The sequence below is a fragment of the Melanotaenia boesemani genome, chromosome 20 (genome assembly GCF_017639745.1).
Source record: "Melanotaenia boesemani isolate fMelBoe1 chromosome 20, fMelBoe1.pri, whole genome shotgun sequence".
NCBI lineage: Eukaryota > Metazoa > Chordata > Actinopteri > Atheriniformes > Melanotaeniidae > Melanotaenia > Melanotaenia boesemani.
In genome coordinates this window covers 22,813,382-22,840,756 of record NC_055701.1, presented here as the reverse complement: position 1 = coordinate 22,840,756, position 27,375 = coordinate 22,813,382, and the positions used below count along the sequence as shown (strand labels likewise).

The 27,375-nt window shown below is 38.1% G+C and overlaps 1 long non-coding RNA gene and 2 gene segments (V, D, J or C); all 3 read left to right on the top strand.

Annotated features, from left to right (window-relative positions):
* Nucleotides 1-8,384: 8,384 nt before the first annotated feature.
* Nucleotides 8,385-9,162, top strand: LOC121631650. The segment is given in 3 exon segments: nt 8,385-8,566; nt 8,715-9,011; nt 9,110-9,162. Coding segments are annotated over 3 exon segments (402 nt in total).
* Nucleotides 9,163-19,697: 10,535 nt separating this feature from the next.
* Nucleotides 19,698-20,898, top strand: LOC121631145. The segment is given in 3 exon segments: nt 19,698-19,758; nt 19,889-20,184; nt 20,602-20,898. Coding segments are annotated over 3 exon segments (360 nt in total).
* Nucleotides 20,899-21,607: 709 nt separating this feature from the next.
* Nucleotides 21,608-22,787, top strand: LOC121631154. Its single transcript, XR_006008678.1, has 3 exons — nt 21,608-21,735; nt 21,816-22,416; nt 22,502-22,787. It is a non-coding gene; the product is annotated as an uncharacterized LOC121631154 (long non-coding RNA).
* Nucleotides 22,788-27,375: the final 4,588 nt, after the last annotated feature.

Here is a 27,375-nt window from a genome sequence, read left to right as displayed (position 1 = left end):
ATTTGCTTTTTCCAAATTGACATAAAAAAAATCTCAACTTAATTTTCATTATTATTCTTGATGTAATTATTTTTCATTATTTTTTTTTTAATAAATGGAACTTTTTTCAATCATAAAATGTTTTTTTTCTAACTCTTGGTGAATTAAAAAAATTCTTTATTTTATTATTTATTAATTATATTATTTATTATTTTTCTTTAATTTAATTTAATTTTATCTTTATTTCAATAGGCATGTCCAATGGAGACTAAGCCCAAGAATATTCTTGCTTTTTAACCTTGCGTTCCCCTAAGCAAACAGCTCTGTTAGGAGTCGAACTTTTTATCTATTTGCTTGTTTACTGCACTTGGTACCAGAGGGCTCCACTAGGGGCTCATCAGAGCACTCCGACTCTCCGGGTAGAGTTGCTGAATGTGTAGATAATAAACATCATGACAATGGAAAAAGACTACTTGCCCAGGGACCAAAGATCAAAATTAGCTGACTATAACCTTGCATAGTTATGTGAACGTGTCCATTAATATGACTTCTACCTGTTATTACAAATAAATACATTTTATTAATTAGCATTTGGTTAATTTTGAGATCCCAGCAGAAAGTTTTACAGATGGTATGTAAATCGATCACCTATGTAACCCTGACTTTAACAGCTCCCAGGGAACCCCAACAGACTCTCTCTGTGAGCAGTTTGCAGACCACTTCAGAGGTAAAATCAGTGCTCTCAGATGTGGTATTTTATCCAACCAGAACACGAACACATCTGTGTGCTTGGTTTTACCCGAGGAAACACTGGACAGTTTTGTCCTGGTTAATGCTGAGATCCTTGATAAAGTTTTCTCCACAGTAAAACCCACCACATGTCTTTTAGACCCAATTCCCACTTCACTTTTTAAATCATTTTATGGATTTTTTAAAGGCAAGCTTTTATGCATGATAAATTGCTCTCTTCAGATGGGCGTTTTCCCTGCGGCCTTTAAAACGGCGGTGGTGAGGCCCCTTCTGAAGAAAAGCAATTTGGATTGTAATGATCTTAATAACTATAGACCTGTATCCAACTTACCATTTTAAGTAAAAATTTAGAAAAACTGGTTTTTATTCAGCTTAATGATTTTTTAAATAGTAGAAATATCCTTGAGATATATCAGTCTGGATTTAGAGTGAACCACAGCACAGAGGCTGCTCTGCTGAAGGTTTTAAATGATTTTAGGATTAACTGTGACTCACAGAACCTCTCAGTCTTGGTGCTACTGGATCTTAGTGCAGCCTTTGACACAGTAGACCACATTATTCTGGATGGCAGAAAACTTTTTACAGCTTAACCAGGACAAGACTGAAGTTTTAATCATTGGTCCTGAGGCTCAGAGAGAGAAACTCTTAGCTAAATTACACAAGTAAAAAACCTGGGCGTTATTTTTGACTCTGAGCTTGGTTTTATTCCACATATTAAACATGGATTTTATCACCTAAAAAACATAGCCAGAGCCCGCCCCATTCTCTCTCGGGCCAACATGGAGATGCTCATGCATGCTTTTATCAACAGTCGTATTGACTATTGTAATGCCCTGCTCTCTGGTCTTCCCAAAAAGAGTATTGCACCTCTACAACTTCTACAGAACTCAGCTGCTCGTGTGCTGATGAAGACCAGAGGGCGGGCCCACATTACACCGGTTTTAGAATCACTGCATTGGCTCCCCGTGTGTTTCAGGATCAATTTTAAGGTTCTCTTACTGGTATTTAAATGTCTTAATGGTCTTACTCTATTATTCCATAAAGTGGAAGCATGGGGAGAAAGGTGTGAAAATCTGTGAAAAAAGAGCTTTTAACAAATTAATTTTAATGGTACCTACCAATGACACAAAATCTAATGCACTAATACTTAATTTTTCATATTATTTTACCAAATGTCATTTTATGTATGATGAGTTTTGTTCTTCCATAAAAATGTAAAAAAATAATAAATTAAATAAATTAAAAAATGATAATAAAATAAAATTAACCTTTCTTATATTTGTATCGGCAATGTATAGTATGTAGCTATCACTGATTTAAATGTCTCATAGTGGCAGAGACCACTCATTACAGTGGTCCGTACCATCGACTAGTGGCAGGGACCACTCATTATAGTGGTCTGGACCATCGACTAGTGGCAGGGACCACTCATTACAGTGGTCCGTACCATCGACTAGTAGCAGAGACCGCTCATTACAGTGGTCTGGACCATCGACTAGTATCAGGGACCGCTCATTACAGTGGTCCGTACCATCGACTAGTGGCAGGGACCACTCATTATAGTGGTCTGGACCATCGACTAGTGGCAGGGACCACTCATTATAGTGGTCTGGACCATCGACTAGTGGCAGGGACCACTCATTACAGTGGTCCGTACCATCGACTAGTGGCAGGGACCACTCATTATAGTGGTCTGGACCATCGACTAGTGGCAGGGACCACTCATTACAGTGGTCCGTACCATCGACTAGTGGCAGAGACCGCTCATTACAGTGGTCTGGACCATCGACTAGTATCAGGGACCGCTCATTACAGTGGTCCGTACCATCGACTAGTGGCAGGGACCGCTCATTACAGTGGTCCGTACCATCGACTAGTGGCAGGGACCACTCATTACAGTGGTCTGGACCATCGACTAGTATCACGGACCGCTCATTACAGTGGTCCGTACCATCGACTAGTGGCAGGGACCACTCATTACAGTGGTCCGGACCAAGTGTAAAGGAGCTATTGCAGGTCCTTGATTCCTGCAGTAGTTAGACTGGAAACCAGCACTGCTCCCAGCAGAAAGACACTCAATAAAATCCAATATAATGTACATACTTATTTTTTCTTATTTTTATAATTCTGATATATTAGCAACAAGTGGGTTTATGGAAAGAACCTGTGTGGAGTTTGCAAGTTCCCTCTGTGTATGCAGCTTCCTCCTACTGGCCAAATGTATTTGATTTCACATGCGGCCCCTCTGATGCGTTTAAGGAAAGGTGATGACAAGTATTTGGACTACATGGTGATGGTGCATATCTGGTACTGTTTCTCCCATCAGTGAACTTGTTTGTGTTGTAAACTAGAAGCTTTATGAAACGAAGGGTCATTTGTCACCTTTTTGCTTTGAGAAAATTAAGATTATTGGTTCTTCTGCTTGTGTGTATTGGATTATCTCAGTGTGTTTTGTTTATTTTCATCTGTTTACGTCAGAATAACAATTCAAATTTTACAAATAAACATTTCTGACATTTAAAAAAATAGAACCTTTGTACAGTATAGCCACCTTTCTTCTCATTACTGGTCATAAGCCTTCCATTCATGGAGTCTGTCAGTTTCTTGATCTGTTGACGAGCAACCTTTTGTGCAGCAGCAACCACAGCCTCCCAGACACTGTTCAGAATGGTGTACTGTTTTCCTTCTCTGTAAATCTCCTGTTTAGGAAGGGCCTACAAGTTCTCAATAGGGTTTATGTCAGATGAGGAAGGGAGCCATGTCATTAATTTTTCACCTTTAAGGCCTTTACTGGCTAGCCATGCAGTGGAGTACTTCAATGCATTGACCTGCATAAAAATCACAGACCTCCTGAAAGATTCAGACAAATCTGTCTTCGGATATTTCTTAGCCCAGTCTTGTCGTTTGAACTTATGTATCTTGTTCAGTGGTGGTTGGGTTTCAGCCTTCCTTACCGTGGCCATGTCTCTGAGCACTGAACACCTTGTGCGTTTGGACACTCCAGGTAGATTGCAGTTCTAGAATATGACAGCGCTGGAGGATAATGGGTTCCTGGTAGCTTCATGTTTAACTCTTCTCAAATCTTTTGCATTTTAATTTTGTCTTTTTTCCCTCAGCACATTTCTTGCGACACTATTGACTACTTGCAACAAAATGTTTGATGGTTCTGTGATCACTTCAGGAGTGCTGCATCTCTCTGAAAGACTTTTTACAATTTTTGACTTTTCAGAGTCAGTTAAATCTCTTTTTTTGGCCCATTGTGTCTGAGGAAAAGAAGCTGCCTAATAATTATGCACACCTTAATGTAGGATGTTGATCTCCTTAGGTCATAACCTCCCTCATTAGACAAATACACATCACCTGATTTATTTATATCCAGTAAGCATTCAAGTTTATACAACTTGGACTTGGAGAATATGCATGGAAATGATATGTTTAAAATACTCCCTTGCCTAATTGTGCACACAGTGTTTGCTGTCTTTTCCATCAAAGATCATTAAAATTATTGGTGGTGTTTGTATTTTTACTTTTGCAGCTCATATTATAGAGGTGCTATTCTCACTTTAGTGTACATAAACACACGATACAGTATACATACAGTTTTTTAAATAACATTTTTCAATGTTAAATGAACAGAGGGGTATAACAAAAATAATAACGGTCACAATAAAAAAGGAGAAAAAATAAACAAGTAGAATAACAAGAAATAAACAAATAAAACTTTAGTAAGGTTGCCAAAACACTGTAAAAGAAAAATATTTAGGAAAACACTAACAATTATACAATTTTTACTAGTTAGAGAACAACAGAGTTAAACTAATGAATAACCTATATTCAATACCAGACGCTCTCCTCTAGAGACATTTTTCATCCGATCCACCGAACCCAGTCTAAAGATTTTATGTAAAACACACACTACACTACTGCCTCCAAGACTACTTTGCTTTCACATGATCTCAAGATTCATGATAATAAATCATTTTCCACAATTAAGAAATTTTTACAATTTCAATGATCTGTTGTTTAGAGTATATAAAAAGCCTATTTACTATTATGATGTATTGTGTACATAAAGTCCATAGAATCATCTCTGTATGGACTTCATCTTGTACTCATATATAATATATACTGTAAAGCTGCTTTGTTAAACATACCTCAGTTATGTATCATGGATTTCCTTGAATTTTATGGAATTATAACTCTACTTCTTGTATTTTGAATTTGAATTACAGTTCTGATTCCTGTTTAGATTGTAAATTCAAATTCAAGAAATGAATTGAAATTGAGGCAAAATTCTCAATTCAATTCTGAAATTTGTACAAGCCTGGTTATTTCCTCCAAACTTTGACCCTGCCATCTGAATGCTGCAGCTGAAGTGGAATCTGAAACACTTTTCTACCATAAAACACCATCAGAGAATGTTAAAGATGCCCGATCAGATCAGGAAAATAACTATGAGGGGCTGTTTGAGATATTATTCAGAATTACCCTCTCACAGACGCATGTGAAATTTAAGTCATTCACACATACTAAACCTCTTGTATATCATAATGAAATATTTCATACACTATAGTGAAACCTTAACTTATTTAATGCTTAAATGTGCAGATGCCAACTATTGTGTACCAACCTAACTTTGTTGTAATTACCCACAATGATGAATAAATTTTATTCTTAAAGAAGATATTATATAAATGATGTGTTTAATAAATAACTGACCCAAACTTTTTACAACCTACTGGTGTTGGAGTCAATAAAAATAATTTAAATAAAAAATTCTCTGTTCTGTGAAAACTTACTTTGATCAACAAATGTCTCTTAGAAGATGATCACATGTTTAGTAAAACTGTCAGCTCACAAATAATGTAAAAGGGATTTTGACTTATTTTTTCTTTCTTTTTCTTTTTTCTTAAACTTGTCCTGTCCAGCAGAATGAAGGTCTGGCTGCTGTGTTGTGCTGAACAAATTTGCTTTGCCATGGGAAGCTTTATGGGCATAAGGCTCTTGTAAATCTGACTGATTTGGAGACTCCATCTGCTGCTGAGTGGAGGCTGCACATGCCCAGACATGAGAGTAAGCAGCTGGTCAGATGTCAGGCTGCCATCTGCTGGATAAACCTGCAACACACCACTCAGAGTTTCATTTCTCTGAACATTAATTTTAAGTAAAATGTCTTTGAATTATAGATAAAATAGATGGTGACAGCTACAGCATCTTGCTTATTTAGTTTATTATTAGATTTTGTTCAACTGACAGCTTCATGGTATCCAACGAGGCAGCAGTCTGTCATTCACAAACTTAAATTCAGTGTTGAAGAAAACTGGTGAATAAAATAACAAAATTCTCTGAAGTTTCAGGAAAACTGAGCAGAGAAATAATGAAGAAAGTGAAAATCATGATGATGATTTCAGAGGAAAGATAAACATCAGTAGACATGACCATAAACATTGAGAGCAGGCTATAAACGCACTATGTTCATTCAGCATCGAAATTACCCTGAAAACATTAAAAGCTTTAATTAATTTCCTGAACACATTTGTTTTAGGGAATTTAAGAAATTTTAACACATTTTGACAAAGTTCTAAGACTTATAACTTACAATGTAAGTCGTTCATGATGCATGAAGAGAACATTTAGAAACATAAGACATGGCAAATTTTAGTAAAACTTACAGTTTTACTAAAATTAAAATATGAAAAGAAAGAGAAAGAAGTCACTGAGATAAAAAAAAATACAAAAAAAAGGAAATAAAAAGAATTGCTAGTTAATTAAATTATACAATTTGGGAATTTTTTCCCCCAAATTTAAAAAGTTAGGAAATGTTTCTGTATTTAAGAAAATAGAATTTCCCTTCATATCTTGTCATTTTCCATTCATTTCATCAGATATTTCTCTACATGAGTCTTTCCAACATGATCAAACAGGCTTTTCTCTGTTTCTGATTAAAGCAGCACTATGTACATTTCTGACCTTAAAATATGTTTCTGACTCATTTTGATGACACAGTGACTTTTATTCCTGGAGCCATCGTTGCTCTGCAGTGTCCTGAGGCCGAGAAACTGAAATTCACAACACTTTTTAAATCATTACAGCTGAATTTTGCTTTACACTCCACATCACACGCTAGCAACTAGATATCAACACACCAGTTCTTTTGAACACTGGGACTGATTTATCAAAGAAATGAAGGAGGACATTATCAGAGGAAACGAGGAAGAGAAAGACAGAGCGAGAGATTAGAGTCAACATCAAACTGGCTTTTACTGGCTGGAGAGATCTCAGAGAAGAGAAAGGATGCAACACAGAAGAACTAATTAATTGCAGTTAGGGGCAACCTCACTGAGAAAATCTGCTCAAAGTTCAGTAGCTCAGCTTTAAAATCAGAAATAATGTAGAGTGAGGTCCTGCAGGGGGAGCTCCAGGACCACTGCATCAATGATAGAGAAGAATCAAAGGTATTAAGATCACAGCACACACACACCTGCAGCTGTATAATAAATCTGTAACACAGCCTGAGAGTGGAACAGAACATGAATGTCTTATAACAAGGCCTGCTCACATCGTCTGACTTTCTGTTCTGGACGTCAGATCATTAAAAGCTTCAGTTTTAGCTAAAATAAAATGATGTTAACCAACCAAACAAATCAATAAAGGATCAATACAGAAACAATGAAAAAGAAATAAATTAGTTTTTTTTTTCAGGATAATTGTTTATTATCTGGTTGTTGTTATAGTTTATGGTTTTGATTAGTTTTTCTTTTCTTATACATAATCTAACCACATGATCAGGTGTTGACATGATGACAGGAAACTGTTTAATTTATTTTATTTATTTTGCTAATGTTGCATATATGAAAAACTAAAATGGTCAAATTTCTGTCACATGATTATTGTGTCACATAAAAAATGATCCTCCAGATTTTCAGCTGTGTTTACTTCAGTTCATCATCACATGTAACAAATGTGACCTTCTGATTGGTCCACATGATCAGAGAACATCACACCCCGCACTGACACACCTTCCTGCATCTCTTCATCTCTGTGGAACTACACTGATAGATAACTGAGCTTTTAATTAGTTTTAGAACATGACTGCTATCAGACATGGTCTCCTCAGCTTGTTGGTGTTTGTACTCTGGATGAAAGGTAAACATCTGGAACATCAGCAGAATGAATTTAACGACTAGAAGATAAAATAAAAAAAAAAACATCTGTGAAACTATAAATTATCAAAATGTTAACTGATGGTAACTTTGACTGTTGTCCACACAGGTCTGACTGATGGAAGTGATGTTAACCAGACCCCCATACTGTGGGGGAAGAAGGGTGAAGATGCAACAATATTCTGTAACCACACGAAGGATGCTAATCACTACCAGATGTACTGGTACAGACAGCTACCAGGAAAAACTATGGAACTAATTGTTTTCACATCTACAGCAAATAAAAAACATGACTTTGGAGATTTCAGTGGAGAGAAATTCTCAGCCACCAAGACTGAAGCTGAGAGGGGAACATTCACAGTAAAGAAGCTGCAGCCAGAAGATAAAGGCTTATATTTCTGTGCTGTGAGTAAGCACAGTGATACAAACACGTGTGGAAGCTGAACAAAAACCTCTGCATGTATCTGCTCTACTGCCTCTACAGGGAACCTCAGCTACAACCACACAGTCATGTGACACTCCCAGATACAAGTCTTCATCTCTGTGTTGGGATATCAGAGCTCCCATCACACACACTGACAGTGTCTGTGGTCTCTGAGTTCAGTCTTCTTACAACTCAATCATGATCACAGTTGCTCTGATCAAACTCTCTGCAGCTCTGCTCTGTATTGGAGGTACTTTATGTCCATGATGATGCTGAGCACTGAAAGGAGAAGCTGCTGCTTTAGCTTTTAACTGATGCTAATAGTTTTATATTGTTCATCTGCATACAGAGGAGTTGTTGGAGGATCTGTAACATGATGTGATTTTTCACTCCTGCAGGTTTAACTGATGGGACTGATGTCAACCAGACTCCTCTGCTGTGGATGAACGAGGGCCAGTCTGCAACAATGAACTGTAACCACAAGGATGCTTCTTACTACCAGATGTACTGGTATCAACAGCTGCCAGGAGAAGGAATGAAGGAAATAGTTTTTACTGTAGAAAATTCTCCACATAAATATACAAACGGCTTCAGTGAGGAGAAATTCCCAGCAGAGAAGAAAAATGCTCTGACTGGATCTCTGACAGTAAAGAAGCTGGAGCCTGAAGACAGCGGAGTGTATTTCTGTGCTGTGAGTAAACACAGTGATGCAGGTGGTTTAAAGAGCTGCACAAAAACCCAAAAGCTGCTCTCACAGAGAATTAAAGATGTTAATGTCTCTAATTATCTGTAGGTGGAGCTCTGGTTCTGGAGACTTTATCATTAGATTTGTTGAATGTGCTGTGACATCATCTAACAGATATAACAACATGCTCATGTCACTTTATCGTAGAGTCCATTGTTTTATTAGCTTCTATATCAAATCATGTCCTCATTTTTCATCATTAGTATTTCTGATTGTGTTTGTAAAGTTTCCACTGCTGTACTGTGTTCTGTAATTGACTGGTGCAAAAAATCTTGTAGAGAAATATTTTTATTTCCAAAAACGGTATATTTTGGGTTGTGATGAAGTTCATCTGACCTAAAGGGGTGAGTTTGTTCTGATGCACTGTAAATGTGATCTCAGTGGGAGTGACTTTGAGTATTTCTACAGGCTAAAATCTCCAGACTGAAGCTGAAGATCTTCTACTATGAAGAATAATGGAGGAGGTGACATCAGTGTGTGTTTCCTGATGCAGATATTTGACATGTTAAACGTAAACATGACTCAGTCTGCAATGTGTCTGGTATATCCATGTCACATCAAGTATGTAGTTAATGTATGTAGAGACTTACTTCTATGAAAATATAAATCAGAGGATGAGAACAAGCAGATGTTTCCTGAAATGATCCCAGTTTCTGTCTCCTCCTCTCTGAGCTGAACTCATAACTAATGTTCTTCCTGTCAGTCACTGCAGAGACGAAGACCAAGATAAAGACATGATCAGAAACTTCAGCAGGATCGTTCTTCTGCTTCTCTGCTTCTCCTGTAGGTTTGAGATCAAACTGAACTCATTAAGCTAAATGAAAATTTCTCTTTTCTTAATGTATTTTTATCTCACATGACAGATGTTTCGCTGAGCAACAAAGTCCATCAGGATCCACCATCAATATTGGGAAGTCCTCAGGGTTCTGCAACAATCAGCTGCAGCCATTCAATCGCTTCTTTCACCACAACGTTGTGGTACCAGAAGCTGATGAATGACTCTGCTCTTAAACTGATTGGATACATCGTGTTATCCAGCCCAACCCTTCAGGATGAATTCAACAAACATTTCAGTCTGAGTGGAGACGGTTCAAAGAAATCTGAGCTTCAAGTGCAGAAACTCGACACATAAGACAGCAGCATTTATTACTGTGCAGCTAGCAGCCACAGTGACTCAGTTACTGTCTCATCTGTACAAAAACCCTCTGATAATCCAACACTGAAGAAAAACACACCTGCATGTAACAAATCAGCAGAGATCTCAGCTTTAAAACCTCTTCCTGTGTTAACCCACACAGCAAGATGCTGTACACATCCACTGATGAAATGTGATGCCCCGTGATGCTGATCCCTCCTCCTCCTTTACATCCAGGCAGCTCTGTTCAGTTTTCTCATCATCATAGTTTTGTTTTCTTCTGCACTGGGATCATGATCCAACTCTTTGTTCTCTCAGCAGTTCTGCCGCTCTGTTTAACAGGTAACATTAAGCAAAACACAAGAGATCCTCCACAGTTCAGTTTAGTCTCAGCTTTCAAACTGTTTGTCTCTCTTTTCATTTGCAGAACTCTCTAAAAACAGCGTTTATCAGACTCCCATCGCTGTGATCGAAGATCCTGGAGAAGAGATCCAGATAAACTGCAACCATTCAAACAATAATTTTGATCTGATCCAGTGGTACAAACAGTCTCCTGGGAAAACTGATATGGTTCTGGTTGGTTATGCCCGTTTTGACACTAAAGTCGTTGAAGATCCATTCAAAAGCTCCTTTAATGTGACTGGTCATGGCAGCAGTCTGTCATCTCTGGTTATTCCAAAGCTGAGACAGTCTGTGGACAGCGGTGTGTATTTCTGTGCTGCCAGTGATGGAAAAACCCTCCAGCTAGAACAAAAACCTTCTCTGCTGCAGACAGTAACAGTTATTCACCTGCTGATAACGAGAGAAACAACAAATAAACCACAAGAGAGACAGATGCATTCTGATTTCATCCTTTAGGGGGCAGTGTTTCTCAACACATCCTTTAATGTCAATCATTCCTTTTAAGCCACATTAGCTGGAAAAGGAGACAATGTGATGCAGAATGAATAAGATGCAAGTTTAAACTGATAAAATAATGGAGGTCTAATTTATAGTTTCATGTTTTTAATTATTTAATAAATATTTTTATGAATCATGATTATAAAGCAGCATTTATACAGCATCAACTTATTTGTGGGTGATAATATGTGCCTGTTTAATTAATGAAGAGTTTGTAGAAGTTATAAATTCTGATTCAAACAAACTTGAACAGCTATTAATACTGAAGAAACACTGATAAAACTTAAGTAAAGCCATATAATGCAAGATCCTCCACAAATAGCACTATATAACTTTCTGACCTTAAAAGTTCCAGACTTGTTTGAAGGCACAGTGACCTTCATCATGCACGTTCCTGGAGGCATCGCTGCAGAGTAGCATCCTGAGGCCAAGAAACCACACTTCACAAGTTTTGCCTCCTGGACGTTACAGCTGCGTTTAGCTGTAAGCATGACAGCAACTGGATATCAACATGCTGGCCGTTTTAAATGTGCAACATGGCTGATTCAGCAAAGAAACAGGGGAAGATGTTATGACAGGGAGAGGGGAAAAGAAAGAGAAAATGGGACAGAGCATGGGATAACAAAAGAGTCAACACAGGACTGACTTTTACTGGCTGGAAAGAACTCAGAGAAGACACAGGATGCAAGATGGATGCTGAATCAGCCGTCTTCCTGGGGTGCCATAGTGTGAAAATTTGTCAACGTTCCTAGTGTTTCTTTAAGTAAACAATTATTGCTGAAAAATAATGTCATTAGCAGTTTGTTTTTACACATGTGCGTTACTTTTAGGGCTGGTATCACCACTAACTTCCTGATTCAATTCAATTCACAAAAACCTGATTTGATTGGATTTTGATTAAATCTGATTCAATATTGATTCATTTACAGATGTTTATGTAACAACACCATGAATATTAAAGACATTCTCAGATAACTATTCTTTAGAAAACACTGAGCCTTTTACATGACCATCAAAACCAGATACCTAGGAGTAATCAGATTACTGTAATAATCCTATATGACGTGTCTACATGCAATTCTAAAATATGATATTTTAAAGATCATTGTCTACATTTACTGGCCCATTATCAGATTAGATGTCCAATAATCAATTAATAATTTCCTAAAATCCAGTCCTTGTGATCTGGATCCTGCAGGTTTTAGATGTGTCCTACTACAACACACCTCTGCACAAGCCAGTTAATGACCCAGTGATTTGAGTCAGGTATGTTGCATCAGGGTAGAATCCAAAACCTGCAGAACAGTAGCTCACGAGGACCGGAGTTGGAGATGCCTGATCTAGACCCTTTACTTAAAAAATAAAAAAGTGTCAATTACATGTGGAACACTTTTCCTGGTCTGTGACTTTGCCTGGCCCCCCAATCTACACAATTTTGAAGAACCTGGTCCTCAGGTGCTACTGTCCTACAGGTTTTGGGTGCTTCCCTGCCCCAACTCACCTAACCTCAAAAACCTGCAGGAGTGAGGCCCTCATGACCAGAATTTGATATCCCTGATTTTGATCATGTTTTGGTTCTGCATAACTTTGTGCAAACATCCTCTAGTTATTTATGGTCATTGTCAATCTAATGTTAGGTAAAGCCTGTGGTTCTCCTTGCTGGAACAAAGGATTACTGACAGGATTATTCTACCATCTAAACTCAAACTGTACCACTTCAACTTTCTATTTCATTCAGTTTTCCCCAAATACTAAAACTTGATTAATATTAACCCTGTAAAATGATATTATTGCGTTTATGTACATGATGTAACACAAAATAAACCAGGGAAAGAAATGTAAATTATAATCTTTATTTGGTTTGCAAAGAGCTTTTAATCTTATATTTCTTTGATCAGAGGACAGAGTATTCTTCCTGAAACAGTGGTGTGTAGCAGCAGATTGGCTTTAATGTGTAAAAGGAGGAGGAATAAAGTCACAAGCCACCTTAAAAGGTCGTGTGTGTTTCCTGTTTCTTCAGAGACAGAAATATGCAGCATACCTGCATGTACTGTTATGGAGACACATTTTCAGCTGCAATCATGTTGAATTCAGAAAGAAAACTCAACATCATACACATCTTCATCTGTATAACCTTAAATATTGTGCTGACTTCAGGTAATTTTATCATCTTTGTTCATTTAAAAGGTGAATTTACAGTTATTTTGCAGATTGTGAAACCAGAAAGAACAAATTTGTCTTAAACTATTATTAACTTCTCTGTCATGTTTTATTTTATCTCTTCACACCCGGTCTGACTTCATGCAGCTTTATATTGTTTCATCTCGTATGTTGAAATCTCCTCAACAGGATCTTCTCTCAGTGACCACGTCCACCAGACTCCAGCTGATCTGCACTGCAGCCCTGGAGGAACAGCCATCATCAACTGTTCACACACTAGTGATACTTATGATCGAATCCTCTGGTACAAACAATCAACAAGCCAGATGCAGTTCCTGGGATACGCTACTCAAGCTGAAGGATATCCAGAGTCTGGACTGAATGTGAAGATAAATGGGAGTGCAAATAAAGACAAGACGTGTACTTTAATAGTTGAGAAACTCAGTCTGAGCAGCAGTGGAGTTTATTTCTGTGCTGCTAGATACCACAGTGCTTCATATCTCTGCTCCTCAGTACAAAAACCTCCTCATCACTGTTTCCATCTTATTCTAACATCACACAGCTGCTTAAACTTGTATGACTTCCTTTCACAAGGTGGCAGTAAATCTTTATACATCTTCTCTGAGGATTTTCTTAAACTCCTCTCACACAATAACGTTATAAGACTAAAGTTTACTCAGTGAGCAGTTTTCATATCATCAGAATATCTTCTGATACACTGAGAATATTTTTCTACTTTTAACAAAACAGTTAAGTCAGTATGATTCTTCTATCTCTGAGCATTTATTTGAACAGTTTTCTGCTGTCAGGTAATGATATGAACTTTTAAGCTTTGTTATTTCAGCTGTAAGTGGACTCTGGTTTCCTTGAATTTATGCAATTTCTTTATATTTTATTTACAGGATCTTCTCTTAGTGACCAAGTTCATCAGACTCCAGCTGATCTGCACTGCAGCCCTGGAGGAACAGCCTTCATCAACTGTTCACACACCATTGAAAACTATAATAATATCCTCTGGTACAAACAGTCAAACAGCCAGATAGAATTACTGGGTTACATGAATATAATTTATGAAAATTTAGAGGAAGGTGTGAATGTGAAGATAGATGGAGATGCAAACAAAGACAAGATCTGCACTTTAATAATAAAAGAACTGAGTCTGAGCAGCAGTGGAGTTTATTTCTGTGCTGCTAGATACCACAGTGCTTCATATCTCTGCTCCTCAGTACAAAACTTCCTCATCACTGTTCTTCATCTCAAACAGCTCAGTACACCTGTTTGACGTCCTTTGAAAAGATGAATTAGTACATGACAAATCTAATAAAGAGTTTGGTTTCTGCTGTGATCACGCCCACTTACAGAGCACATGTTCATTTTCCTGACAGGAGGCTTTAAGAACAAGAGAGATCAGATCATCTGCTGACACACTGAGAATATGCTGCACAGTCACAGAGAAATTATCACTGAACAAAACAACAAGAACAGCATGTACTTCATACTATTAATATTTGCTTTCAACACTGTGCTGGTTTCAGGTAAAAACATTATTATTACAGGTTTTAAAAAAAACACTTTAAACTACTCTGATAATTTAATGAATAATATTGCTGTTTTTCTTCTCTTTAATACAAGATCCTCTCTCAGTGACCTCGTCCACCAGACTCCTCAACATATTCATGCAAACCTAGCAGGAAAAGCTAAAATCACCTGTTCGCACAGTATCCAGAGCTACGACGTTATCCTCTGGTATAAACAATCAGAAAACAGACAGCTACAACTCCTGGGATACATGTATTTTACAAACAACTATACTGAAGCTGGAGTGAACGTGGAGATGGAGGGAAATGCAGATAAAGGCCAGAACTGCACTTTAAGTGTTAAAGACCTCAGTCTGAACAGCAGTGCAGTGTACTTCTGTGCAGCCAGTTACCACAGTGCAACATTTCATTAATCCTCCGTACAAAAACCTCTTCACTGTTTTTTTCATCTCTGTCACAGCTGACATCCTCTTGCAGCTGTATCAGCTATTTCCTGCATGATTTTTGTCTACTGGAAATTTCTTTTTGAATTCTGACTTATTAAAGGCATATTAAAGACATAACTGGAACATGTGTGAAGGATACATGCTGTAAATGTTTTTTGGAGGTTTTATATATTATGAGACATTCAAACAGTTTTCTGTTTTCAGGACTATAACTAAATCTTCTGATACAAGCAGTCAGGACAACAGCTGCTCCTTCTGGGACATGTGTGCTATGAAACATAGATGTAAATACAAATAAAAAGCAGAATTGCACATTTAAAACCTCCAACAGCAATGTAGTTTTCACACAGCGCCCCATTTGATGGATCTTCAGTGCAAAAACTTTTCTCCACACACCTGCATCACTACAGCTCAAAGCCGTCACATCTGGAATAATCTTTCCTTTAAATATATGATATTTTGACTTTCTGCTTTTGAAGATGTAAATAAATACATTTAAACATGCAATATGTAATACACGCAGAAATTAGGACAACTTACAGTATAAACACTTTATTCCACAAATATTTCTAAATTTGAATTTAGAAACCATTTATTTACAAAAACACATCCACTTCATCCAAAATATATATTCATTATTTTTATCTGTGGGTTTAAGGCAGTATACACATGTACACAGTTGTACTGACAAATACAGACTCTTTTCTGTGTTTGTGTCTTTTGTCTACATGAAAATAACATTTTTATGCACAGATAAACTTTTAGGAAAAAGGTCTTACAAGTTAAAAATGTTCAGATACCCGTCTGTGTACAGAATAATAGGCATTCTTTTGCTCTCATGGACAGATTTTCCACCGCCACCTTATGTTTCTTGTGTCACAATTTGCTGTTAGCTCCGTTGTTCACATGGCAACAGCAGACGTAGCTTAAGTTTGTGTTGGTGCTGTTCTTATTAATATAACATTTTACATGTTTGCATAAAAATAAACAATTAGCTGTAGACTGCTAGACCTTTAAAATTCTAGCATTTATTGTTGGTTGTATCCTTAAAAGATAGCACACCTACTATTTAGTTTTTACAGCAATGCTCATTTATTCATTTCTCTTCCAATTTTTATTCTAATTAGTGTTGAAAAGAGGTTGGAGCCTATCCCAGCTATCCAACTGCAGCCAACACAGAGATATGGAAGACAAACAACCGAGCATGCTCAGCCTCACTTGGAGGGCCACTAATTCAGGATCACTAATTAACTTTACACATATACCTTTGGACTGTTTGAAGACACATATTTTCAACAACTCTCGCACAAGCCGTGGTGCCATCTTGCTTAAAATCTGCTACCATCATTCCGGTCACCAAAACGGAAAAGTCAGCTAAAGAAAACCTAAAAGACTATAGTCCTATTGTACTGACCCCTGTGATTATGAAATATTTTGAGAAATTGGTCCCCAACCACATTTAATCGTGTCTCCCACCTCATTTTGACCCATATCAGTTTGCCTTTAGGGCAAACAGATCTATGGAAGATGCCACAGTAACAACACTACACACCATCCTGAGCCATCTGGAGCATCCGAAGAGCTATGTGAGAGTGCTTTTTGTTGACTTCAGTTCAGCCTTCAATACAATCATCCCGGACATCCTGATCTGTAAACTGCTGGACCTCGGCCTCTCCCCATCTATCTGCTCCTGGATCAGACAGTTCCTGACTGACCGCCTCCAGCGAGTTAACTCTGGCCCTTTTATGTCCTCCTCAGTTACCCTCAGCACTGGCTCCCCACAAGGCTACATGCTCAGTTCTCTCCTTTATTCGCTTTACACCTATGACTGTTCTCCAGTCCAACCATGCAATCACATCATTAAATTTGCTGATGACACAACCTTCATAGGGCTCATCTCTGGAGGAGATGAGACAGCATACAGGGATGAGATTGTGAGTCTGTCAAAGTGGTGTGTGGCAAACAATCTGACCCTTAACATTTTGAAAACAAAGGAAATGATATTGGACTTTAGGAAGAAGTGTGACGCACCTCCTCTGCCTCTCTGCATCAATGGTGTGGTTGTGGAAAGAGTGCAGTCCTACAAACTCCTTGGAGTCCATATATGAGAGGACCTTTCCTGGTCACTTAACACCTCCACCATCACCAAAAAGCACAGCAAAGGATCTATTTTCTCCGGCTGCTCAAAAGAAACAGTGTGGAGCGGCCAGCCAAGAGATGTAGTCCTTCCAGCCCGTTCTGGATATTCCACTTGGTCTCCTCCCGGTGGGACATGCCCAGAACATCTCACCAGAAGGCATCCTAACCAGATGCCCGAGCCACCTCATCTAGCTTCTCTTGGTGCAGAGGAGCAGCAGTTCTACTCTGAGCCCCTCCTGAATGACCGAGCTTTGCCTTTTGGCTCAGTTCCTTCTTCACCATGGCAAACCGATGCAGAGTCTGCATCACTGCAGATGCCGCACCGATCTACCTGTCGATCCCCCGTTACATCCTTCCCTCACTCAGCGACAAGACCCAAAGATATATGAACTCCTCCACTCGGGGCAGGACCTCATGCCCGACCCGGAGAGGACACTCCACCCTTTTCTGGCTGAGGACCATGGTCTCAGATTTGGAGGTGCTGATTCTCATCCCAGCTGCTTCACACTCGGCTCCAACTTGTTCCAGTGAAAGTTGGAGATCATGGCCTTATGAAGCCAACAGTACCACATCTTCTGTAAAAAGCAGAATTCAGTGTTGAAGAAAACTGGTGAATAAAATAACAAAAGTCTCTGAAGTTTCAGGAAAACTGAGCAGAGAAACAATGAAGAAAGTGAAAATCATGATGATGATTTCAGAGGAAAGATAAACATCAGTAGAGATGACCATAGACATTGAGAACAGGCTATAAATGCAGTATGTTCAGTCAGCACAGAAATTACCCTGAAAACATTAAACGCTTTAATTAATTTCCTGAACACATTTGTTTTAGGGAATTTAAGAAATTTTAACTCATTCTGACGAAGTTCTAAGACTTATAACTTACAATGTAAGTCGTTCATGATGCATGAAGAGAACATTTAGAAACATAAGACATGGCAAACTACTTATAACTGTTTATAAAGGCTAACTGAAACTTACAGTTTTACTAAAACTAAAATATGAAAAGAAAGAGAAAGAAGTCACTGAGATAAAAAAAAATACAAACAACAAACAAACAACAAAAAAGAAATAGAAAATTGCTAGTTAATTAAATTATACAATTTGGGATTTTTTCCCCCAAATTTAAAAAGTTAGGAAATATTTCTGTATTTAAGAAAATAGAATTTCCCTTCATATATTGTCATTTTCCATTCATTTCATCAGCTATTTCTCTACATGAGTCTTTCCAACATGATCAAACTGGCTTTTCTGTGTTTCTAATTAAAGCAGCGCTATGTAACTTTCTGACCTAAAAATATGTTTCTGACTCATTTTGATGACACAGTGACTTTGATTCCTGGGTTTTGCTTTACACTCCACATCACACGCTAGCAACTAGATATCAACACACCAGTTCTTTTGAACACTGTGACGGATTTATCAAAGAAATGCACGAGGACATTATCAGAGGAAACGAGGAAGAGAAAGACAGAGACAGAGCGAGAGATTAGAGTCAACATCAAACTGGCTTTTACTGGCTGGAGAGATCTCAGAGAAGAGAAAGGATGCAACACAGAAGAACTAATTAATTGCAGTTAGGGGCAACCTCACTGAGAAAATCGGCTCAAAGTTCAATAGTTCAGCTTTAAAATCAGAAATAATGTAGAGTGAGGTCCTGCAGGGGGAGCTCCAGGACCACTGCATCGATGATAGAGAAGAATCAAAGGTATTAAGATCACAGCACACACACACCTGCAGCTGTGTAATACATCTGTAACACAGCCTGAGAGTGGAACAGAACATGAACGTCTTATAACAAGGCCTGCTCACATCGTCTGACTTTCTGTTCTGGACGTCAGATCATTTAAAACTTCAGTTTTAGCTAAAATAAAATGATGTTAACCAACCAAACAAACCAATAAAGGATCAATACAGAAACAATAAAAAAAAAAAAGAGTTTTTATCAGGATAATTGTTTATTGTCTGGTTGTTGTTGTTATAGTTTATGGTTGTGATTAGTTTTTTTTCTTATACATAATCTAAACACATGATCAGGTGTTAGAAATGACAGGAAACTGTTTTATTTATTTTGCTAATCTTGCATATATAAAAAACTAAAATGGTCAAATTTCTGTCACATGATTATTGTGTCACATAAAAAAATGATCCTCCAGATTTTCAGCTGTGTTTATTTCATCATCACATGTAACAAATGTGACCTTCTGATTGGTCCACATGATCAGAGAACATCACACCCTGCACTGACACACCTTCCTGCATCTCTTCATCTCTGTGGAACTACACTGATAGATAACTGAGTTTTTAATCAGTTTTAGAACATGACTGCTATCAGACATGGTTTCCTCAGCTTGTTGGTGTTTGTACTCTGGATGAAAGGTAAACATCTGGAACATCAGCAGAATGAATTTAACGATTAGAAGATTAAAAAAAGAAAAAAAAAAAAATCTTTGAAACGATAAACTATCAGAATATTAACTGATGGTAACTTTGACTGTTGTCCACACAGGTCTGACTGATGGAAGTGATGTTAACCAGACCCCCATACTGTGGAGGAAGAAGGGTGAAGATGCAACAATACTCTGTGACCACACGAAGGGTGCTGCCTACTACCAGATGTACTGGTACAGACAGCTACCAGGAAAAACTATGGAACTAATTGTTTTCACATCTACAGCAAATACAAATCATGACTTTGGAGATTTCAGTGAAGAGAAATTCTCAGCCACCAAGACTGAAGCTGAGAGAGGAACATTCACAGTAAAGAAGCTGCAGCCAGAAGATAAAGGCTTATATTTCTGTGCTGTGAGTGAACACAGTGATACAAACACGTGTGGAAGCTGAACAAAAACCTCTGCATGTATCTGCTCTACTGCCTCTACAGGGAACCTCAGCTACAACCACACAGTCATGTGACACTCCCAGATACAAGTCTTCATCTCTGTGTTGGGATATCAGAGCTCCCATCACACACACTGACAGTGTCTGTGGTCTCTGAGTTCAGTCTTCTTACAACTCAATCATGATCACAGTTGCTCTGATCAAACTCTCTGCAGCTCTGCTCTGTATTGGAGGTACTTTATGTCCATGATGATGCTGAGCACTGAAAGGAGAAGCTGCTGCTTTAGCTTTTAACTGATGCTAATAGTTTCATATTGTTCATCTGCATACAGAGGAGTTGTTGCAGGATCTGTAACATGATGTGATTTTTCACTCCTGCAGGTTTAACTGATGGGACTGATGTCAACCAGACTCCTCTGCTGTGGATGAACGAGGGCCAGTCTGCAACAATGAGCTGTAACCACACGAAGGATGCTACTTACTACCAGATGTACTGGTATCAACAGCTGCCAGGAGAAGGAATAAAGGAAATAGTTTTTACTGTAGAAAGTTCTCCACATAAATATACAAACGGCTTCAGTGAGGAGAAATTCCCAGCAGAGAAGAAAAATGCTCTGACTGGATCTCTGACAGTAAAGAAGCTGGAGCCTGAAGACAGCGGAGTGTATTTCTGTGCTGTGAGTCAACACAGTGATGCAGGTGGTTTAAAGAGCTGCACAAAAACCCAACAGCTGGTCTCACAGTGAATTAAAGATGTTAATGTCTCTAATTGTCTGTAGGTGGAGCTCTGGTTCTGGAAACTTTATCATTAGATTTGTTGAATGTGCTGTGACATCATCTTACAGATATAACAACATGCACATGTCACTTTATCGTAGAGTCCATTGTTTTATTAGCTTCTATATCAAATCATGTCCTCATTTTTTTATCATTAGTATTTCTGATTGTGTTTGTAAAGTTTCCACTGCTGTACTGTGTTCTGTAATTGACTGGTGCAAAAAATCTTGTAGAGAAATATTTTTATTTCCAAAAACGGTATATTTTGGGTTGTGATGAAGTTCATCTGACCTAAAGGGGTGAGTTTGTTCTGATGCATTGTAAATGTGATCTCAGTGGGAGTGACTTTGAGTATTTCTACAGGCTAAAATCTCCAGACTGAAGCTGAAGATCTTCTACTATGAAGAATAATGGAGGAGGTGACATCAGTGTGTGTTTCATGATGCAGATATTTGACATGTTAAACGTAAACATGACTCAGTCTGCAATGTGTCTGGTATATCCATGTCACATCAAGTATGTAGTTAATGTATGTAGAGACTTACTTCTATGAAAAGATAAATCAGAGGATGAGAACAAGCAGATGTTTCCTGAAATGATCCCAGTTTCTGTCTCCTCCTCTCTGAGCTGAACTCATAACTAATGTTCTTCCTGTCAGTCACTGCAGAGACGAAGACCAAGATAAAGACATGATCAGAAACCTCAGCAGGATCGTTCTTCTGCTTCTCTGCTTCTCCTGTAGGTTTGAGAACAAACTGAACTCATTAAACTAAATGAAAATTTCTCTTTTCTTAATGTATTTTTATCTCACATGACAGATGTTTCGCTGAGCAACAAAGTCCATCAGGATCCACCATCAATATTAAGAAGTCCTCAGGGTTCTGCAGCCATTCAATCGCTTCTTTCACCACAACGTTGTGGTACCAGAAGCCGATGAATGACTCTGCTCTTAAACTGATTGGATACATCGTGTTATCCAGCCCAACCCTTCAGGATGAATTCAACAAACATTTCAGTCTGAGTGGAGACGGTTCAAAGAAATCTGAGCTTCATGTGCAGAAACTCAACACAGAAGACAGCAGCATTTATTACTGTGCAGCTAGCAGCCACAGTGACTCAGTTACTGTCTCATCTGTACAAAAACCCTCTGATAATCCAACACTGAAGAAAAACACACCTGCATCTAACAAATCAGCAGAGATCTCAGCTTTAAAACCTCTTCCTGTGTTAACCCACACAGCAGGATGCTGTACACATCCACTGATGAAATGTGATGCCCCGTGATGCTGATCCCTCCTCCTCCTTTACATCCAGGCAGCTCTGTTCAGTCTTCTCATCATCATAGTTTTGTTTTCTTCTGCACTGGGATCATGATCCAACTCTTTGTTCTCTCAGCAGTTCTGCCGCTCTGTTTAACAGGTAACATTAAGCAAAACACAAGAGATCCTCCACAGTTCAGTTTAGTCTCAGCTTTCAAACTGTTTGTCTCTCTTTTCATTTGCAGAACTCTCTAAAAACAGCGTTTATCAGACTCCCATCGCTGTGATCGAAGATCCTGGAGAAGAGATCCAGATAAACTGCAGCCATTCAAACAATAATTTTGATCTGATCCAGTGGTACAAACAGTCTCCTGGGAAAACTGATATGGTTCTGATTGGTTATGCTCGTTATGACTCTCCAGTTGTTGAAGATCCATTTAAAAGCTACTTTAATGTGACTGGTCATGGCAGCAGTCTGTCATCTCTGGTTATTCCGAAGCTGAGACAGTCTGTGGACAGCGGTGTGTATTTCTGTGCTGCCAGTGATGCACAGTGATGGAAAAACCCTCCAGCTAGAACAAAAACCTTCTCTGCTGCAGACAGTAACAGTTATTCACCTGCTGATAACGAGAGAAACAACAAATAAACCACAAAAGAGACAGATGCATTCTGATTTCATCCTTTAGGGGGCAGTGTTTCTCAACACATCCTTTAATGTCAATCATTCCTTTTAAGCCACATTAGCTGGAAAAGGAGACAATGTGATGCAGAATGAATAAGATGCAAGTTTAAACTGATAAAATAATGGAGGTCTAATTTATAGTTTCATATTTTTAATTATTTAATAAATATTTTTATGAATCATGAATATAAAGCAGCATTTATACAGCATCAACTTATTTGTGGGTGATAATATGTGCCTGTTTAATTAATGAAGAGTTTGTAGAAGTTATAAATTCTGATTTAAACAAACTTGAACAGCTATTAATGCTGAAGAAACACTGATAAAACTTGATTAAAGCCATACAATGCAAGATCCTCCACAAATAGCACTACGTAACTTTCTGACCTTAAAAGTTCCAGACTTGTTTGAAGGCACAGTGACCTTCATCATGCACGTTCCTGGAGACTTCGCTGCAGAGTAGCATCCTGAGGCCAAGAAACCACACTTCACAAGTTTTGCCTCCGGGACATTACAGCTGTGTTTAGCTGTAAGCACGACAGCAACTGGATATCAACATGCTGGCCGTTTTAAACGTGCAACATGGCTGATTCAGCAAAGAAACAGGGGAGGATGTTATCACAGGGAGAGGGGAAAAGAAAGAGAAAATGGGACAGAGCATGGGATAACAAAAGAGTCAACACAGGACTGACTTTTACTGGCTGGAAAGGACTCAGAGAAGACAGAGGATGCAAGATGGATGCTGAATCAGCCGTCTTCCTGGGGTGCCACAGTGTGAAAATTTGTCAACGTTCCTAGTGTTTCTTTAAGTAAACAATTATTGCTGAAAAATAATGTTATTAGCAGTTTGTTTTTACACATGTGCATTACTTTTAGGGCTGGTATCACCACTAACTTCCTGATTCAATTCAATTCACAAAAACCTGATTTGATTGGATTTTGATTAAATCTGATTCAAATTGTTTCATGAATAGATGTTTATGTAACAACACCATGAATATTAAAGACATTTTCAGATAACTATTTTTTTGAAAACACTGAGCCATTTACATGGCCATCAAAACCAGATACCGGGGAGTAATCAGATTACTGTAATAATCCTATATGACGTGTCTACATGCAATTCTAAAATATGATATTTTAAAGATCATTGTCTACATTTACTGGCCCATTATCAGATTAGATGTCCAATAATCAATTAATAATTTCCTAAAATCCAGTTCTTGTGAGCTACTGTCCTGCAGGTTTTAGATGTGTCCTACTACAACACACCTCTGCACAAGCCAGTTAATGACCCAGTGATTTGAGTCAGGTATGTTGCATCAGGGTAGAATCCAAAACCTGCAGAACAGTAGCTCACGAGGACCGGAGTTGGAGATGCCTGATCTAGACCCTTTACTTAAAAAATAAAAAAGTCTCAATTACATGTGGAACACTTTTCCTGGTCTGTGACTTTGCCTGGCCCCCCAATCAACACAATTTTGGAGAACCTGGTCCTCAGGTGCTACTGTCCTACAGGTTTTGGGTGCTTCCCTGCTCCAACTCACCTAACCTCATAAACCTGCAGGAGTGAGGCCCTCATGACCAGAATTTGATATCCCTGATTTTGATCATGTTGTGGTTCTGCATAACTTTGTGCAAACATCCTCTAGTTATTTATGGTCATTGTCAATCTAATGTTAGGTAAAGCCTGTGGTTCTCCTTGCTGGAACAAATGATTACTGACAGGATTATTCTACCATCTAAACTCAAACTGTACCACTTCAACTTTCTATTTCATTCAGTTTGCCCCAAATACTAAAACTTGATTAATATTAAACCTGTAAAATGATATTATTGCATTTATGTACATGATGTAACACAAAATAAACCAGGGAAAGAAACTTAAATTATAATCTTTATTTGGTTTGAAAAGAGCTTTTAATCTTATATTTCTTTGATCAGAGGGCAGAGTATTCTTCCTGAACCAGTGGTGTGTAGCAGCAGATTGGCTTTAATATGTAAAAGGAGGAGGAATAAAGTCACAAGCCACCTTAAAAGGTCGTGTGTGTTTCCTGTTTCTTCAGAGACAGAAATATGCAGCATACCTGCATGTACTGTTATGGAAACACATTTTCAGCTGCAATCATGTTGAATTCAGAAAGAAAACTCAACATCATACTCATCTTCATCTGTATAACCTTAAATATTGTGCTGATTTCAGGTAATTTTATCATCTTTGTTCATTTAAAAGGAGCATTTACAGTTATTTTGCAGATTGTGAAACCAGAAAGAACCAAATATGTCTTAAACTATTATTAACTTCTCTGTCATGTTTTATTTAGGCTCTTCACACCCGGTCTGACTTCATGCAGCTTTATATTGTTTCATCTCGTATGTTGAAATCTCCTCAACAGGATCTTCTCTCAGTGACCACGTCCACCAGACTCCAGCTGATCTGCACTGCAGCCCTGGAGGAACAGCCATCATCAACTGTTCACACACTATTGATAATTATGATACAATCCTCTGGTACAAACAATCAACAAGCCAGATGCAGTTCCTGGGATACGCTACTCAAGTTGAAGGATATCCAGAGTCTGGATTGAATGTGAAGATAAATGGGAGTGCAAATAAAGACAAGATCTGCACTTTAATAGTTGAGAAACTCAGTGTGAGCAGCAGTGGAGTTTATTTCTGTGCTGCTAGATACCACAGTGCTTCATATCTCTGCTCCTCAGTACAAAAACCTCCTCATCACTGTTTCCGTCTTATTCTAACATCACACAGCTGCTTAAACTTGTATGACTTCCTTTCACAAGGTGGCAGTAAATCTTTATACATCTTCTCTGAGGATTATCTTAAACTCCTCCCACATAATAATGTTATAAGACTAAAGTTTACTCAGTGAGCAGTTTTCATATCATCAGAATATCTTCTGATACACTGAGAATATTTTTCTACCGTTAACAAAACAGTTAAGTCAGTATGATTCTTCTATCTCTGAGCATTTATTTGAACAGTTTTCTGCTGTCAGGTAATGATATGAACTTTAAGCTCTGTTATTTCAGCTGTAAGTGGACTCTGGTTTCCTTTAATTTATGCAATTTCTTTATATTTTATTTACAGGATCTTCTCTTAGTGACCAAGTCCATCAGACTCCAGCTGATCTGCACTGCAGCCCTGGAGGAACAGCCTTCATCAACTGTTCACACACCATTGAAAACTATAATAATATCCTCTGGTACAAACAGTTAAACAGCCAAATAGAATTACTGGGATACATGAATATAATTTATGAAAATTTAGAGAAAGGTGTGAATGTGACGATAGATGGAGATGCAAACAAAGACAAGATCTGCACTTTAATAGTAAAAGAACTGAGTCTGAGCAGCAGTGGAGTTTATTTCTGTGCTGCTAGATACCACAGTGCTTCATATCTCTGCTCCTCAGTACAAAACTTCCTCATCACTGTTCTTCATCTCCAACAGCTTCAGTGCACCTGTTTGATGTGCTTTGAAAAGATGAATTAGTACATGACAAACCTAATAAAGAGATTTGGTTTCTGCTGTGATCACGCCCACTTACAGAGCACATGTTCATTTTCCTGACAGGAGGCTTTAAGAACAAGAGAGATCAGATCATCTGCTGACACACTGAGAATATGCTACACAGTCACAGAGAAATTATCACTGAACAAAACAACAAGAACAGCATGAACTTCATACTATTAATATTTGCTTTCAACACTGTGCTGGTTTCAGGTAAAAACATTGTTATTACAAGTTTTAAAAATCACTTTAAACTACTTTGATAATTTAATGAATAATATTGTTGTTTTTCTTCTCTTTAATACAGGATCCTCTCTCAGTGACCTCGTCCAGCAGACTCCTCAACATATTCATGCAAACCCAGAAGGAACGACTAAAATCACCTGTTCTCATAGTATCCAGAGCTACAACGTTATCCTCTGGTATAAACAATCAGAAAACAGACAGCTACAACTCCTGGGATACATGTATTTTACAAACAACTATACTGAAGCTGGAGTGAACGTGGAGATAGCGGGAAGTGCAGATAGCGGCCAGAACTGCACTTTAACTGTTAAAGACCTCAGTCTGAACAACAGTGCAGTGTACTTCTGTGCAGCCAGTTACCACAGTGCAACATTTTATTAATCCTCCGTACAAAAACCTCTTCACTGTTTATTATCTCTGTCACAGCTGACATCCTCCTGCAGCTGTAGCAGCTATTTCCTGCATGATTTTTGTCTACTGGACATTTCTTTTTGAATTCTGACTTATTAAAGGCATATTAAAGACATAAATGGAACATGTGTGAAGGATACATGCTGTAAATGTTTTTTGAGGTTTTATACATTATGAGACATTCAAACAGTTTTCTGTTTTCAGTACTATAACTAAATCCTCTGATACAAGCAGTCAGGACAACAGCTGC